The following is a 16,469-nucleotide window of genomic DNA, read 5'->3' on the forward strand; positions in this document are numbered from 1 at the left end:
GTTGCACAAAACCACACTGTAAGAAGAAAAACGTTGTTTTTTACAGAAAAAAAATGGCAGTTGTGGTTGCCAGAATAATACTAAAAAAGATACAGCGGATTGTAAGACACATTACAGAACAACCTGTAAATTTTACAATTTTAAACTGTAATCTTTGACAAAATAACATCATACAATTTACGTACAAAACTGGTTAATTCAACATCCATTTTCAGCCAAATTAGCATGACTATGCCTTCATTAAAGCTATTTTCTCCTGTACAATTTACGGGCAGCCATTGCTTATTTTACAGCTAATCCCATTACATTTCACTGGAAAACGTCAAAATAGAGGCATTATTAATCGGTAAAAGCCTCCTTATAAGACAGTAATTTGACTGAATTTTTCCACTTATTTTGTTAAAAGATTGTGTGTTGTGTAATATATTTTGTAGTATTAATCAGAGGTGTCTTCAGTATTCACATTCATTACTCAGGTAGAAGTATAGATACTAGAGTTTAAAAATACTCCTGTAGAAGTTGAAGTATCAACTCAAGTTTTTTACTCAAGTAAAAGTATAAAAGTACTGGTTTCAACACTACTTAAAGTATAAAAGTAAAAGTAATGTAAGGGGAAAAAAGCCATTAAGGACAAAAGCCTTTGAAATTAAGGAAATGAAAGAAGCATATATGTGTACTATTGAGCATTAACGTGTTTCAGAGAGCAGGAGATATGATGACTAGTTGCCTATAAGTATTGTAATGGTGCAAAAAGTCAAACTTCAGAGGCATGTTATCATTTATCCTAACCTTTATTGGAATGTACATCCAAGTTTAGTTGCAGGAATCTGAGGGAACGGATGTAAGAACAAAACTGGACAAGAACATCTGAAACAACCACAACCAAATTCACTCTATCTGGACGGAGCAATTTAACTGGATAGTTTTTATTTAAAGGCCGAAATGAAATAGAGTAACGAGACTGTTTTTAAAATGTAAGGAGTAAAAAGTACAGATAATTGCGTGAAAATGTAAGGAGTAAAAGTAAAAAGTCGTCTGAAAAATAATTACTCCAGTGAAGTATAGATAACCAAAATTTCTACTTAAGTAAGGTAACGAAGTATTTGTACTTCGTTACTTGACACCTCTGGTATTAATAGCGGTGTTTTGTTGTGAAATAAACATCTACATACTATCATTGAATTCTTTGAGTAATTAAATGAGTTATTACCAGTTAGACAGACAAACACTGACACAATGTCAACAAAGATTTTCACCTGTAACATTTACGGTCCTTCACTGTTGCTATTTCACAGTTTTTTACAGTAATTTCTACGGGCTTTTCTTACAGTGCATAAAAACTGTTTAGTAAAGGGCAGCCACTTTGAAATAAATGCTGGACGGTTGAATTAGTGGTTCTCAATTTGGGTCCTCGTGCCCCCCTGTACTGCATGTTTTCAACACACTTGATTCTAATTAACTGTCCTCATTAGCTTGTCATCAAGGTCTGGACACCTGTGATGACACAGCTACTTGTATCACGGTGTGCTGAAGCAGGATTGCATCTAAAACATGAAGGAAAGTGCGGCACGAGGACTGGAATTGAGAAACACTGGAGTAACATTTGTCTATTCCCATCTCGAGTGAAGCAATCAGATCAACAAAGTGTTTAAAGTGGATCAGTAAGTAAGTAGGAGTTACCACAGTTAACGGTTGCCACACCCAAAGCCTGAATGCTTTTTGTATTTTGGCTAAAAGAGAGAAAAAATCAGAGCACAGAGGTCATGAGATTGATTTTTCCATCGTTGTGATCTTGTAAACCTCATAAGAATCCATGTGCATTGGAAGATAAGCTTAAAAAAGTAATAAAATCATCCTCTCTAGCTCTTCTCTGAACTGAATACTAAGTGGCTTATGTGGGGTTATGGACATGAAATAGAGCTGTGATGAGAGAAGTTGCACAAAGTTGCTATTCAATATTGCAAACTGCAAACAACTTAATTGTCTTTGAACCTCTGAGATATGCAGATGCATCCTTTGCAATAAGTGTCATGCTGCACTGCCAAATGTCAAATTTAATGCAGACAGAGAATCAATGTGCACAGAATCAATTAGAAAGGAAAAAATTATCTTGAACTTATTTAATAGCTGTGGGACCCCCATCCTCATGATGTGAGTTCAAGAATGACACAGTTTCCTTTTGAATTTTGCATTGAGTTTCATAGTTGGAATAACTAGTGAAGCATGTGTTTTCAATTTCACTCTCATTCCAATTTGGTTAGGTTTAGGCAACACTCTTAGGATCAGGTCTTCCACATGTTTTTTTTCTTTAAATGTGTCCAAGTACTTCCCAAACTATCACCATGTCAAAAGTTGGAAATGAAAATCGACTGTTCATGTTAAAAAATTCAGAGATCATAACTATCTGCTATTATGAAGATGCTTAAAACGCAACCTTTTACTCTGAGGCGTGGGTTGGTGCCACTACTTCTAAGTGAAAGTTTCATGTTTGACCACACCTACAGCTAAAGATTTAGCGCTTCTGAAACTAAGGGCAATTAAAGCTGCAAGCAGCAATGAACGGGCCCTCGCGCGTGCAATTTGCACCAATCAGATGAAGGGGGGGCGCGCTTTTTGGCGCCTATCGTCGCCACGGTAACGCTTTTGACTGAGAAAAGTAATGCGCATCGTCGCAGGATCAAGACGCACATTTTGATGTATAACACACCTGGGTGCACTTTACGGTTCGGGCGAAGAAACGGCCGAAGAAATGGCATAAATTGCGCCAAAATTACACGATTAATTCAAAATGGCCGACTTCCTGTTGGGTTTGGGCCATGGCGCCAAGGGACTTTTCTTTAAGTTGCGACATGATACAGGTGTGTACCGATTTTCGTGCATGTACGTCAAACCGTATTGTGGGGCTTGAGGCACAAAGTTTTCTAGGGGGCGCTGTTGAGCCATTAGCTAACACCCATTAATGCAAACCATTAAATATCACATTTTTCACCAGGCCTGACTTGTCTGCAAAATTTGGAGACTTTTGGGGCACGTTTAGGGGGGCAAAAAAGCCCTCACTTCGTAATTTCACCTTCGCACTGTAAGTGCTCGGGCCCTAATAACAGGATGCAAGAAGGTAAGCTACTAAGGAGCATAATCAACCACATGCAAATATTTGTTGGGAAATCCCTGTTCAACAATAATTCAACCAGTAGCAATAGGTCTTTTCAGCCATTTTTTCATATGACTTTAAATATTACTCTATAAACAATAATGTTGTATTTATCTGCTACTTGTTATCTGCTATTCTATTATCTATAAACCTGCACAGAGGAAATTTTAGCATTACAAAATTACAAAACATCCTCCGTGCTGCTTCATGTCATGGTGAAATAATCTCTGAGCACCAATAAAAAAAAGAAAATCTGCAGTTATATTAGTTGTATCACATTATACAAAGCTGACTGAGTACATTTCAGTAAAAGGTTATCAGCTTGTTAAACTATAGACACATCTCAGATTATTGTTCACCTTTAAGATTACAACAGGAGCCAATTTTCAGCTGATGCCTCCACCACGGCGCAAGCTTTATTCACCTTAAGGTGTCCAACATTTCCTTTCTGCCCACCACAAATCTCTGCACCATAGGAGACGGCTCACAGTGCTGACCATCACAGCTTGTCCATTACCCCGGCAACATTTTGTGGAAACCGTTGGATAATCTCTTTGTGATTCACAAATCATTATGATCTTCCCTTTCCCGTGACTTGCAGATTTATGTACTTACTACTCAGTGTGTACCTGTGGTTAGGAGCAGGTTGCACCTGCGGTTTAAGCTGCAGTTATCTGGAACACAGACCAGCACATTAGCTTTATTTATTTAATGCTTTCTTAATTTACAAACAGAGCAAAACTGCATCGTATTGGGGGCTTTACACGTGAGATTCAAACAAGTAGATAATTAAGGATGTCTAAATCCAGCTCCCAGAAACCTTTAGTGTTTAATGCAACATGTATGCAAAACTCCAGTTCAGAAAATGCGAATGAGCTCTTCTTTTATGCAGTTGTGTTGCACTGCCCTCCACAGCTCAAAGTGGGAAACTTTGAGCTGTGGAGAGCTGTAGATGTTGAAAGACACTACAGGTCCCACTCTGCTCCACAGCAGATACCTTTCATATACAGGACTGTCTCAGAAAATTAGAATATTGTGATAAAGTTCTTTATTTTCTGTAATGCAATTTAAAAAAAACTAAAATGTCATACATTCTGGATTCATTACAAATCAACTGAAATATTGCAAGCCTTTTATTATTTTAATATTGCTGATTATGGTTTACAGTTTAAGATTAAGATTCCCAGAATATTCTATTTTTTTGAGATAGGATATTTGAGTTTTCTTAAGAAATAGTAAGGCAATATTTGGGTTGATTTGTAATGAATCCAGAATGTATGACATTTTTGTTTTTGTAATTGCATTACAGAAAATCACAATATTCTAATTTTCTGAGACAGTCCTGTATAGTTTTTGTGTTATAATTAAACCACCTCCTTTTGAGGATGAATTGCATGAACTTAAAGAAACAGAATGATTTTTATACCAATAATTTACAATAACAAAAGACCGTTGAAGACAACACATTCAAGAAGTAACTTTTAATAGTACAAGCATGTTAAAATTCATATTGATTTCGTAACTGCTCTGATATGAAAAGTTAATGGGATATTTAACTTTCTGTACAACTGTTTTTCATTATTCATTAAATAACCTGAGGACAGTTTTGTCTCCTCTCCCTTCATCTTAAGTTCAGAAGATGTATGTTTACGAACTGTACAGCAGTTTACGTGTTCAAAAGTTCATTTATAATAAAACAATAAGTTCTTTGTTCTAACTGATTATATTTTGCGATTAAACAGCAAATTCTATTAATTTCCTTTTGAGATGTAGGTGGCTGCAAGTAAAAACTGACACAAAAGTATCTGAAAGGCACGATTGGAATAAATGTATTAGGTATGTTCTCCAACTGCCATGAAAGAGTTTTGTTCACTAGAAATTATATAAAAATGTAAAACTAATAATATGCAACTGTCCTTCAGTAAAGATTTGCTCGCTGCAGTGTCTTTAATGTGTTTTTAATTTACACTATTCCATGGATCAGAAGTCATTTTAAAGTTTATTTGGGTTTTAACAGTGTAACATTTTATAACAGAAGAGTATGAATAACAAGAATAAAAAATCTAAATACCACAACACATTTATTTTTTTGCTTTAGTTAAATTTATTACTGCAGCAAAAACATGTCTATGTTTAAAACCAGCACTGCACTTTTTGCAACTCGAATGGATTGCATTTCTTCTAAAATATCTTACCATATCTTAGGTTTTTCTCTTTGCCCGTTTGTCTAAATGGTATTCCTGTGTCTGCTTTTTATGCACATACATCATTACACTGATCTACCGTATTTTCTGGACTATAAGCCGCACCTGTATATAAGCCGCATCCGCTCTATTTTTAAAAAAACAATAAAAAAAAGATATACAAGCCGCACCTGTATATAAGCCGCATCCATTTTATTTAAAAAAAAAAGATATGCAAGCCGCAGATATTTCTGTTGTCAGATTAGATATTTACTACATGTACAGAAGGATTTTGAACTGTAAATGATGTACATGTTTGTACCTAAATAGATCCTTTCCTAACAGTGTCTTTTAACACGGCAGCAACTTTGCTGATTAAAACGGGACAGAACCAAGAGAAAATAACCAGTATTTATTTATCTATTTATCTGTTTGAAATCTGCTTCTACCTACTTCTATCTGCTAAAGAAGAAGTAGCGTATTCTTCTTTGCATTTATTTTGTCTTAGTTTTTTTTATAATTCCGGTTAGCACTCCCCCTAGCGGTGGAAGAAAAATCCAGAATAGCCGCACCTTTGTATAAGCTGCATAGTTCAAAACCTATGAAAAAAGTAGCGGCTTATAGTCCAGAAAATACAGTAATTCTCTGTAACCCCCCCCCCCCATTCTGTTTACAAAGACAGCTACTGGTAAAGGAGTCCATCAACAAACTGGCAGTGCTGAAGAATTACAGGCAGCTCATAAAAACACCACGGTGCCACTGAATGAACACCAGCTGCATGCAGTTTCACATTCACCTCACTGCACAGAGAACATGTTTGTCAGATCCCACATTTACACAATGGAGATTCTCCCACACGTTAACAGGTGAAGTGGTTTGCCGCAGCATGATCACCACACAATTGCAATTGCAAAGATGATTCTCATGAAAATGCACTAGCGTCTGAATAAAAAAGTGTCAGTATAGGTGAGTTTTGCAGATGATTAATCACATGTGCAATTCACTTCATAGTAATGAATCAACTGTATATAACAGGACATGACAGTATTTGGCTGCTTTCAAGGCAAAAGTCTGACCTCTTTAGAAACTGTTGGCTGAATCCATCTTTTCTTGCCAATTAAAGAAAGAAAAAAACCTTCCTACTTCATTTTTGTCTTTATTTCCATAAATAGTTTTCAGGTATTTAACCTGAACCAACAGTGTTTCAGCTGATCTGAGAATTTTACTGGAAAGTAGTGCAAGGTCAAGGATCCTTCTTATCAATGCAACATAAAGAGATGCATAAATATATGGAGACGGAGTGAATATGATGAAAGTGAAAGTGAAAAGTGAACCCCTTTGACCAAAAACTAGCTATGTAAATTTACACATGAAATACCCAAACCCTCAGAGCAGTACACAATGTAGGTTACGGTATATGCATAATGTTACTATAGAAACCATTTAATCAATGTTTTGTAATTTGCCCCAATCTATTGAACCTCTGATAAAAGGTACTAACTGTACATGAGTTGATCAGAATACTTTTACATATTTGCTTTATCCACTGACAAGATGCACACAGCCCTCCAGCCGGGTCACTAGTCCATCACAGGTCTTTTGTTTCCACATTACACACATATTCCTCTTTCACAACTGCATACCAATTTTCACTTTATCCAGAAAACTCTCATCTTAGCCTTTTCCTCTGGCTAGAACAGTGTCTCCCAACCTGGGGTCCGGGCCCCCCCTGGGGGTCGCCAGAGATCTCTGGGGGGGGCGCGAAACTTCTTTGAGGATATGCAGTTGTAAAAATTATATTTGCACATGTTAAATAAATACAAAATCATAATAACACACCTAATGGAGTACAGTTATCCAAGCCTGTATAAACCCACTTAGAAATATATTTTGGTCATTTTAAAATACTAAGCTATTTATCAGGATAAAAACTTAAAAAAATCATTATTCAACATTTAATTATAGGCTACTACTAATCCGACAGGTTGTTGAAGGAAAAATGTTAAAAAAAATGTACGTCTTATATTAAAAGAGACATTTTTCAGAAATTATTTTATGTCCTTGCAATTATTTTTTGTGCGTATTTTATACATTGGTGACACAAAAGGACGGTGAGAAAAACAAAGTACAGGGTAAACCAAAGAGAAATGTATCACAAAAACAATGTTCATTTTTACAATTAAAGATTTGTAACGAATAACTTTACTCTTTTGCTGCTAGTACGTACGGGTCGGGGGCCCGGCTGGTCTTGGACACAAGTAGGAGGGGCTCCATCGAAAAAAGGTTGGGAACCACTGTGCTAGAACACAGAGGCTATGTACTTTGTACAAGAAGGTCCAGTCATCCATTTTCCCGAGGCGGCTCCGGTCATTCAACGTTTGTAGCTGGAAATGTTATGTTGTAGCCAGTACCATTTTCTCTGCTGTTGCTGGGGCAACAGATGCCAACCAGACCAGCAGGAAGGCTGGTCCTCACTGGGGGTTCAGCTGGTGTCTGAGGGGATGCTGCGTAAACTGCAGTATCCTGGACAACAACGCTCACCCTCTCCCCCAGGTACTAACCTCGAGCACAATCTATTTCAGAAACGCTCATCCCGCACCCCGGTGTAACACGGAACGCCAGAGAAAATCGTTTTTTCCTGTGGCCATCAGACTCTATGATGCAGCTACTCCTGCCGTGAGGGAGAGACTGTAGCCTGATGTCAATCTCCACTTAACCAATCCTCACATCACTTTACTAGTTAGTTTAAGGGAGCATGAGGCAGGATTTATGAAAAAAATGCGTATACGTTTTAAGTTTTCTAGTAATAATGTCAGATGAAGCGTTCCAAACCAAAAAGAATGAGCCCTCTAGAGTATCTCTCCGTTGCCTTGAACAGGCTGTGTGCTGCAAAATGTGCTGCAATTCTGGGCCCGAATTTCCGCGCTGTCCTGCGAATGTGACGTCATATGACGCTGCATGAACGTTCTCGACTGCACTCGGCTTGGATATAGGAAGAAGACGAGCGCGGTGGATCCAAACTTCTGTTTGGGTAGACATGGATTCTTCCACAGCCGGCAAACAACTGTCACATCAACTGCAGTGCTGTGAGGAGTCCGTGCGCGCTCCTGTGCCGGCTTTCGCTGTTGGCTGCAGGAACCCTGACGGTCGTCGTGGCGCTAATGAGTCTCATTTCTTATTCTTGCCTCATGCTCCTTTAAATAACTAATTACTTTACCACTGTCCCACTTTGTCTCCTTATTTAGTGTGTACTTGTTTTGAAAGTACTATTTTTCGATATTACTTTGTACTTCAACTGTTGCACAGCAATTTCACTCAGGATAAATAAAGCATCTGGAATCTGCTAGCAGCACCATGGCTACTCCTTTACCAAACCAGCTCAGTAAAGTCTCTTTAATCCCATCCATCTGTATCTGTCCTAAGGAAATCTTTAACTATTTCTTCCTGTAACTTAGTCTCTGCTACCAGCTTCAAACCATAAAACAAAAACTTCAGAATATCCTAGACAATTCCGGTTTTAATTTATATATATATATATATATATATATATATATATATATAAAGAAAAAAGAAAAAAGCCACACACCTCTCAAACCATAAACATATTTTATACAGATTTCCAGCCAGTTTGTTTAAGCTTTTGAGTTATTACAGCATCTCTCATTAGACCATTATTTTCCAAAGACTACAGATGATGCACCAAAAGAAACAATCTAGCAAGTCCAGCTTTGGGGAGGACCCCAATCCAGTGATAAGAAACAAATACAACCAAGACAAAAACCCACACAGAAAGATTAAAAAGTTCATATTTATTTCAGAAAGGGCAATATCATAAATACTGAGCAGCACACTGGTAGTCAAACCAATTGATAAGACTTGCTCTGAAAGTAGGCAGAACCACAGAACCGGATCAAATCTAGGTTCCCAGACTCAGTTGGAATTTCATGCACATGAAAATATCGTCAAATGCCATTTAACCCAAGCAGCAACAGGTCACATAACCATCGGCATTCCAGAGTCAAACTAAATTTAGGATCCTTGTATTCTGCCTGCTTGATGTCATTTAAATCTCCACTTTTAATCATACAACACATGATCTAAAAGCTGGAATATCCAAACAGGTTCAGCAAATTTGTCAGGTGGAATAAGTCAAAAGGTTTCTGGCAGTTGGAGTGATGCTGTTAACACATGCCGAAGTCCTCTCAAAGGACAGGGTTATTTTTTTCTTTTTCTTCCTTCGACACATACAGCATTCCACAGCTGCTGTTCATAGTAGTCCATTCAGGGTCCAGCAGGAGCAGGCAAAGGCAGCGACCACAGGAGAGCTTTGGCAGGATGAAGCTAATGTGATGACTGAACAAGGGCTGATCTTTGCGGAACCCAGGGAAATCTCCCTTACGCTTTTTGAGTAGGCAAAGGACGTCGAAACAGCAAAATGTGTGGTTCTGAAAAATCAAAAAAAAAAAAAAAAATGAATAAACACGTACATTAAAGTCTTGCATGATTTATATATAAAAAAAATAAAGCATATAATATATGTACATACATACACACAAGTTAAAATTCCGAACTAGTGCACAAAGTGCATTGTGAGCGTTTGAGTGTCATCATTACAGCGTTTCTCAAAAGGAAAAGCCCAGCTACTACTACTCGTACTGAAATTGACCTGGATCAAGTTTGAGTGTACAGGACTGTCTCAGAAAATTAGAATATTGTGATAAAGTCCTTTATTTTCTCTAATGCTAAAATGTCATACATTCTGGATTCATTACAAATCAACTGAAATATTGCAAGCCTTTTATTATTTTAATATTGCTGATCATGGTTTACAGTTTAAGAAAACTAAAATATCATATCTCCAAAAATTAGAATATTCTGGGAATCTTGTTCTTAAACTGTAAACCATGATCAGCAATATTAAAATAATAAAAGGTTTGCAATATTTCAGTTGATTTGTAATGAATCCAGAATGTATCACTTTTTTTTTTTTTTTTTATAAATTGCATTACAGAAAATAAAGAACTTTATCACAATATTCTAATTTTCTGAGACAGTCCTGTATATTAAAATGTTTTGGCAGCTTCATGTCAGGAACATCCATATGTATATGAACAATGCCTAGGTTGACCTAGTAACTATACCACTCAATCTGAGATGGATAAGAGTATTTACAGCATTGCAATTAATGACAGTCCATATATCGTCATTATTGCTGTTGTCAGACCTTCATTTTGTATTAATGAAGCCCTGCAAAGCTCAATGTATATTACTGCCAAAGAATGTTCTAGAAGCTGCTGGATCATGGGACTTTTTTTGTCAGACATCAACTGACTTAGACCCCGTCCACACGTAGCCGGGTATTTTTTAAAACGAATATTTCCCCCCTCCGTTTATAAAAAAAATTGCATCCACACATAACCGAAGATCTGCGTTTTCGACCACATTCATAAGCCGCGGAGGCGCAGATGTGGGTGTTTCCACTGAGATCCTCCTGCACACACACACCTAACGCACTTCAAATATGTAGCCTATTCTTCTGTTGCTCTTTCATTTGGAGGCAGCGCCCTGCACGGGACTAAATGAGGGTCAATATTAACAAAATGAGCTTGTGGCGTGAGATCCCCACCTCACAATAAAACTGACCTCCATCAGGTTTGAGCAAACGTGCAGGGAGAGAGATGTGTCGTAGTTGTTGCAACGGTGCCGTGGAGTTTTAGATGTCATGTGTTTAACATCATCTTAAACCTTAATCCTCAGTTTATTTTATGACAGTGCTCCCGGGGAAGCTGCACCTCCGCGGCTCCGCGGGCACTGCGGAGCCGGGCAGTGCCCGCAGGGCAGTGCCCGCGGCTCGAGCCGCGGTCACCGCGGGTAAACAAAAAGTTGCACGTCAGAGCAGATTTGTTGTTGTTTTGGCGCATAATGTGACGTTCGAAAACGCAAAACTCCGGTTGTGTGTGTCTACACGCATCTACATAAACGGAGTTTTCAAAAATCTTCACTTTGCCCGGAGTTTTTTTAAAGCTTCGTTTATTTGCGTTTTTGTGTGGATGACAGGTCCAAACGTAGGGAAATATCTCCGGTTTAGCAGATACCCGCAGATATCCGGCTACGTGTGGACGGGGTCTTAATGACTTAATGATATCTAATACATGAATGCACGTTAAGAATACAAGTCCAGACAAGTTTGGGCAAATGTCTGCAGTTCATCTAGGAAAATTGTATCAATCTGAATACAAATCTTTGCTGCTCATTTCTATATTGTAGTCAATACATCCAATTTTCAGATTATTTGTAAAATAGCACACATAGGAAGTCATTCTGGTCCGGTTAACTGTCACCCTTGGTGACAATATATATTGTTCCTGGATTTGCACGCATTGTGGTTGTGAAATGCATCTGCATTTCACAACCACAATGTGTGTAAATTTAGGTGAGGTGGACTGTAGAATAATTTTTATTATAATTTGATATAGGTCTTTTGTTCATTGTTTTGGTTTAAATGTTGAGACAGGAGGAAGCCTTTATATATATATATAATAAAAAAAATTAAAAAAAAAGCCAAGTTGTTAAAGAGAAACAGGTGTGGCATTAAATAAGTTTTCTTCTTCCCACTCCCTTTCGAGTTTTAACGAGTTAATTTGTATTTTGAACCTGCACCTGATAAAGGTATTAGTTTAATTTTCTATTGCACGCAGGTCACTTATGTTATGTTGTATTGCTCGAGATAAATATGAATTCAAAAATTCTTGCTGGGATGTAATATTCAACAACAGACCTTTTCAAGCCAATTTATATTCATACGGATCAATAAGGAAACATGTCAGTACAGGTACAAGTTGTCTTTCCACATCTAATTTCCTTTGGTGGTTAATTTCAGAGGAATGCATGAACCATAACAACAACACTTCACATTCATAGTTTGTTGTAACACTAATAATTACAATATTAAAAGTTTGCCACACTTGATCCCAATCAATAGCTGTCAGTATTTGACGAAGATACTTAATGAAACGAATCGCTTGCTTGTAACTAAGCTCAGAGTAAAAACATACAAGACACAATATTACAGACAGTTTATCCCTTTCCATTTTCCATGTGTATAGTTTTACTTGCCTGGCTGGTGGATCATAGGGTTGCCACCCGTCCCGTAAAATACATAATTGTCCTTTATTTGAGAAAAAAAATGTTGCGTCCCTTATTGAACTAATACGGGACGCAATTTGTCCCATATTTTCATTAACGCCCCATACACATGTCTGTCACACACACACACACACACACACACACAAACACTAAATGTATCAATAATGAACAAAATAAAAACACAGGAAACATTAAGGCCAGCAAAGTCTCTGTGGCGGGACAACAGGACCTGCTGCGTCTGTGCCCAGATCTTTCTATGTGTGTGCCAGACAGCGGCGAGGACTCAGGCTTCACCTCCAGGTAGGGGTTGGGAATTAAAAGTTGCGTTCCGTATTGAACCAATACGGACATATATTATGCTCTTATTTATTGATGTCATAATATACAGGTGAAGGTCGGAAAATTTGAATATATTGCAAAACGTCATTCGTAGTAAATTTAACTAAAAGGTGAAACAAATATATTATTTCCCCACTACATTCAAAGTGAGATATTTCAAGCCTTTATTTGTTATGATTTTGTGGTTATGGCTCAGTTTATGAAAACCCCAAATAAAAAAATAAATTCGAATATTTTATGAAATCAAACAATTCAATCATCAAAATTATAACAAATAAAAGGTTTAACATATCTTGCTTTGCATGTAATAAAGACTAGGTAATATATTAGTTTCACCTTTTAAGTTGAATTATTGAAATAAATTAACTTTCACACCATATTCTAGTTGAATTTTTTAAATAAATTAACGTTTACACCATATTCTTCACCTGTAGGCTATATTCTACATCTGGGCTGATGTGGACATACGTAGCATAGGAGGCTATTTCAGTTGCTATATGGATGGGTGTCTCTACAGTCGTGCAAGTTCAATGCTATTAAAGCACTTTTAACTTTAAATCAAAGCATTTTGTTTTTTCGTATAAAATAAACACATTTTTATTCAGTTTAGAAGTTTTGGGGCTTTTTTTTTTGGCTCCTGCGCTGCTGAAATCAGGGCGTCCCTTATTTCTATTTCTGAAAGGTGGCAACCCTAGTGGATCATGTAATATTTGTGTATGGTTGTACTTGCCTGGCTGGTGGATCATGTAATGAACCCATCCCTGGCTCTGCTGGACCCCCAGGTTCCTCCACTCCGACTCTGACATCAAATGGGTTTTTGGTACACGTTTCGCAATATCTTTGGGTAACATTACATGCCTGTAAAAAAACAGAAGTATTACATTTAGAGTATCTGGTTACATTACGTAACGTATACTTCACAATGGGTTTTCCTTTTAAAAACAAAATACCAAATGGAGTTAAACCCCACAATGTGCAAGCATGAGTCGTACGCACCTGTATTCGTATTTCTCATCGTCATATTTATCAGAATAGTAGATCTGTTTGTGGGACATGTCGGAAGCCTAGCAGAGAAGTGTAAAGCATCAGTTAAAACGCAGAAAGATCAGTAAGAAGACCTTAAAAAGAAGCTATCAGGCTAACAGCGAGTCTTAGCTGTTGCTAAGCTAACTGCTTTCACAACAACCAAGAAAAAACTCCGAGAAGTTTTCTAACTGCAAACCTAACGATTCAGATTTAGCAATGCGGTCCACAGAGTTTTAAATTACCTTATGTAGGTGACACACTATAGTGGTATTCAAAGAATGAAAACTTTTTCCTGATATTTCGCTTCCGTCGACAGCGACACGATCGCTCTTCCTTTGTTTCCCTCTTGAATGTTGGTAAACCCGCTCCTCCTCGTTCAAATAGAGCTGGCCTGCTCCCATTGGTCAGTCCGGCGGAGAAGCTCGCTCCTCATTGGTTGATTCACTGTCAAACCACAGGAAATGACGTCACGTTTGTGTGGCTTTTTAATTGGTCCGTTTTTTGGAGGAAGGACTTCCTTATGTTCCATATGTTCCGACCACAGATTTTAAAATCAGAATCAGAATCAGAATCAGAATCAGAAAGAGAAACATTTGGCTAAGTCAGGTCAAACAAGACAGGGAATTTGACGCGGTTATTTTTGCTCACTGTACAGTAAATTCATTGTACAGTAAGGCAAGGCAAGTTTATTTGTATAGCACAATTCAACACAAGGTAATTCAAAGTGCTTTACATCGACATTAAAAGCAGCAAGACATAATTAAACAGTAAATAGCAAATAAAATGAAATAAAATTATGAGAAAAGAGGTCAAATAATAATAATAAAAGCACAGGTTGCTAATAACGAATAAATGAAATAAAATTATAAGAAAAGAAGTAAAATAATAAAAAGCACAAGCTGTTAAAAATAAGGGCAGTAGAGTAAAGCAGGTAAGTATTTAATTTAAGAGTACGCTTCAGTAAACAGTAATGTTTTTAGGCCTGATTTAAAGGATCTACAGTTGGAGCAGACCTCAGGTCTACAGGAAGTTTGTTCCACCGGTGAGGAGCAGAATAACTGAACGCTGCCTCACCTTGCTTGGTTCTGGTTCTGGAACCACAACAAACCAGATCCAGATGAACCTCAGGGGTCTGGGAGCTTCATAGGAACTAACAGATCAACCATGTATTTTGGTCCAAGACCATTTAATGCTTTGTAGACCAGCAGTAGGATTTTAAACTCTTTCAGTCAAAGTCTATCAGTAAATAAATTTAATAAATGTACTGGAGATTTTCCGATTTCTGACGCATATTTAAGAAAATAATATTGATTTTTTTTTTTATTATATCTGACAGTTTTGGCTTCAGTAACCTCATATTTTGAAAGTCCTTGACAAAAAAATAAGTATTTTAAAATGGTATGCAAGTCTGGTTGATAAACCAAAAATAAATAAGAAACTGTTTTGGTTATAAGTAAGTAAATTAAGTACATTTTAGTTATATAGCACCTTTCACAGACAACGGAATGTCACAAGCTGCTTCACAAAAACTAAAACAACATCAATAATAACACAAATAAAACACGACAATAAAAGTAGTAGTACGATTAAAAACAAGACAAGACAATTATGTCATCTTTCAACTAATTTTGTTCAAGCAAATTGGTCAGAAATCCAAAATTCCATTTTAAATGTCAGAGTTTTTTATTTTCATTTTAACTAAACATCCAGTTGATTGGAAAAATTGTTATTAGAATAGACCCCTGTGACCCTAAATGGAAATAATCAGGTACGGATGGATGGATGTAATGGATTCTCCAGTGGATTGGCTCTGGATCAACCCCTGTGACCCTTAATAGGATGAAATGGTTTAGATAATGGATAGAAGAAACAGTAATCCGAAAAATGAATTTGTTGTTTCTCCATGTGAAATAGTTGGGCCCTCTTTCAATCAACTGCTATTATTATATTAATACAAGCATAATGGTTATTTTTTTTCAAGCATTATTACACAGGGCTGATTTTCTGCAGAGCAATGTAACTATTGAGCATTGTTAGTGCTTACAGTTTCCTTTTTACACTTCACTGTTTTAACTAATTATATTTCTGCTGGCTTACTTGATAAAAACTGATGTAATGGAGCATTTTCACAATATTAAGCACCGGCGTATTTCTCCCATCACTGGCTCTGCATAAATTAGACTTTGCAAGTAAGGCAGTCACTCAATATTACCATTTAAATTAATAGAAAGTGAACAAGTAATAGCAGTAGAAAAAAAGTATGTATACTTTGAATTATGTACTAGTACCAGTACCAGTCCTATAATAATTTAAACTATTTTGTGACACTGCATGTGGTAGCAGTTATTATAGATCTTCTGGCATGGGCCCCACCTTAAATTTCACTGTAAGTATACAGGACTGTCTCAGAAAATTAGAATATTGTGATAAAGTTCTTTATTTTCTGTAATGCAATTTAAAAAAAACAAAAATGTCATACATTCTGGATTCATTACAAATCAACTGAAATATTGCTTTTAATATTTATTTAATATTGCTGATAATGGCTTACAGTTTAAGATTAAGATTCCCAGAATATTCAAATTTTTTGAGATAGGATATTTGAGTTTTCTTAAGCTGTAAGC

The 16,469-nt window shown here is 36.8% G+C and overlaps 2 protein-coding genes across 2 annotated transcripts in view; one reads left to right on the forward strand and one right to left on the reverse strand.

The window, feature by feature from the left end:
- Positions 1-16,469, forward strand: part of s100u (S100 calcium binding protein U) — a 119,675-nt gene that overhangs the window by 67,738 nt on the left and 35,468 nt on the right. The gene's annotated exons all lie outside the window — the stretch shown is intronic.
- On the reverse strand, positions 9,129-14,207 carry cks1b (CDC28 protein kinase regulatory subunit 1B). The gene is made up of 4 exons (XM_061742271.1): positions 14,088-14,207; positions 13,816-13,883; positions 13,550-13,677; positions 9,129-9,779 (listed from the first exon to the last, which is right to left on the reverse strand). The coding sequence occupies exons 2-4, from the start codon at positions 13,872-13,874 to the stop codon at positions 9,730-9,732; spliced, it is 237 nt and encodes a 78-aa protein (XP_061598255.1). The 5' UTR covers positions 13,875-13,883; positions 14,088-14,207; the 3' UTR covers positions 9,129-9,729.

Source organism: Cololabis saira, chromosome 15 (genome assembly GCF_033807715.1).
Source record: "Cololabis saira isolate AMF1-May2022 chromosome 15, fColSai1.1, whole genome shotgun sequence".
NCBI classification, from domain to species: Eukaryota; Metazoa; Chordata; class Actinopteri; order Beloniformes; family Belonidae; genus Cololabis; species Cololabis saira.

Excerpts from the sequence above, each read along its gene's own strand:
- cks1b (XM_061742271.1), bottom strand. The coding sequence starts at position 13,874 with ATGTCCCACAAACAGATCTACTATTCTGATAAATATGACGATGAGAAA. Across the intron at positions 13,678-13,815 it reads GATGAGAAATACGAATACAG|GCATGTAATGTTACCCAAAG; the intron begins GTGCGTACGACT and ends GTTTTTTTACAG. Across the intron at positions 9,780-13,549 it reads TTACATGATCCACCAGCCAG|AACCACACATTTTGCTGTTT; the intron begins GCAAGTACAACC and ends TTGATTTTTCAG.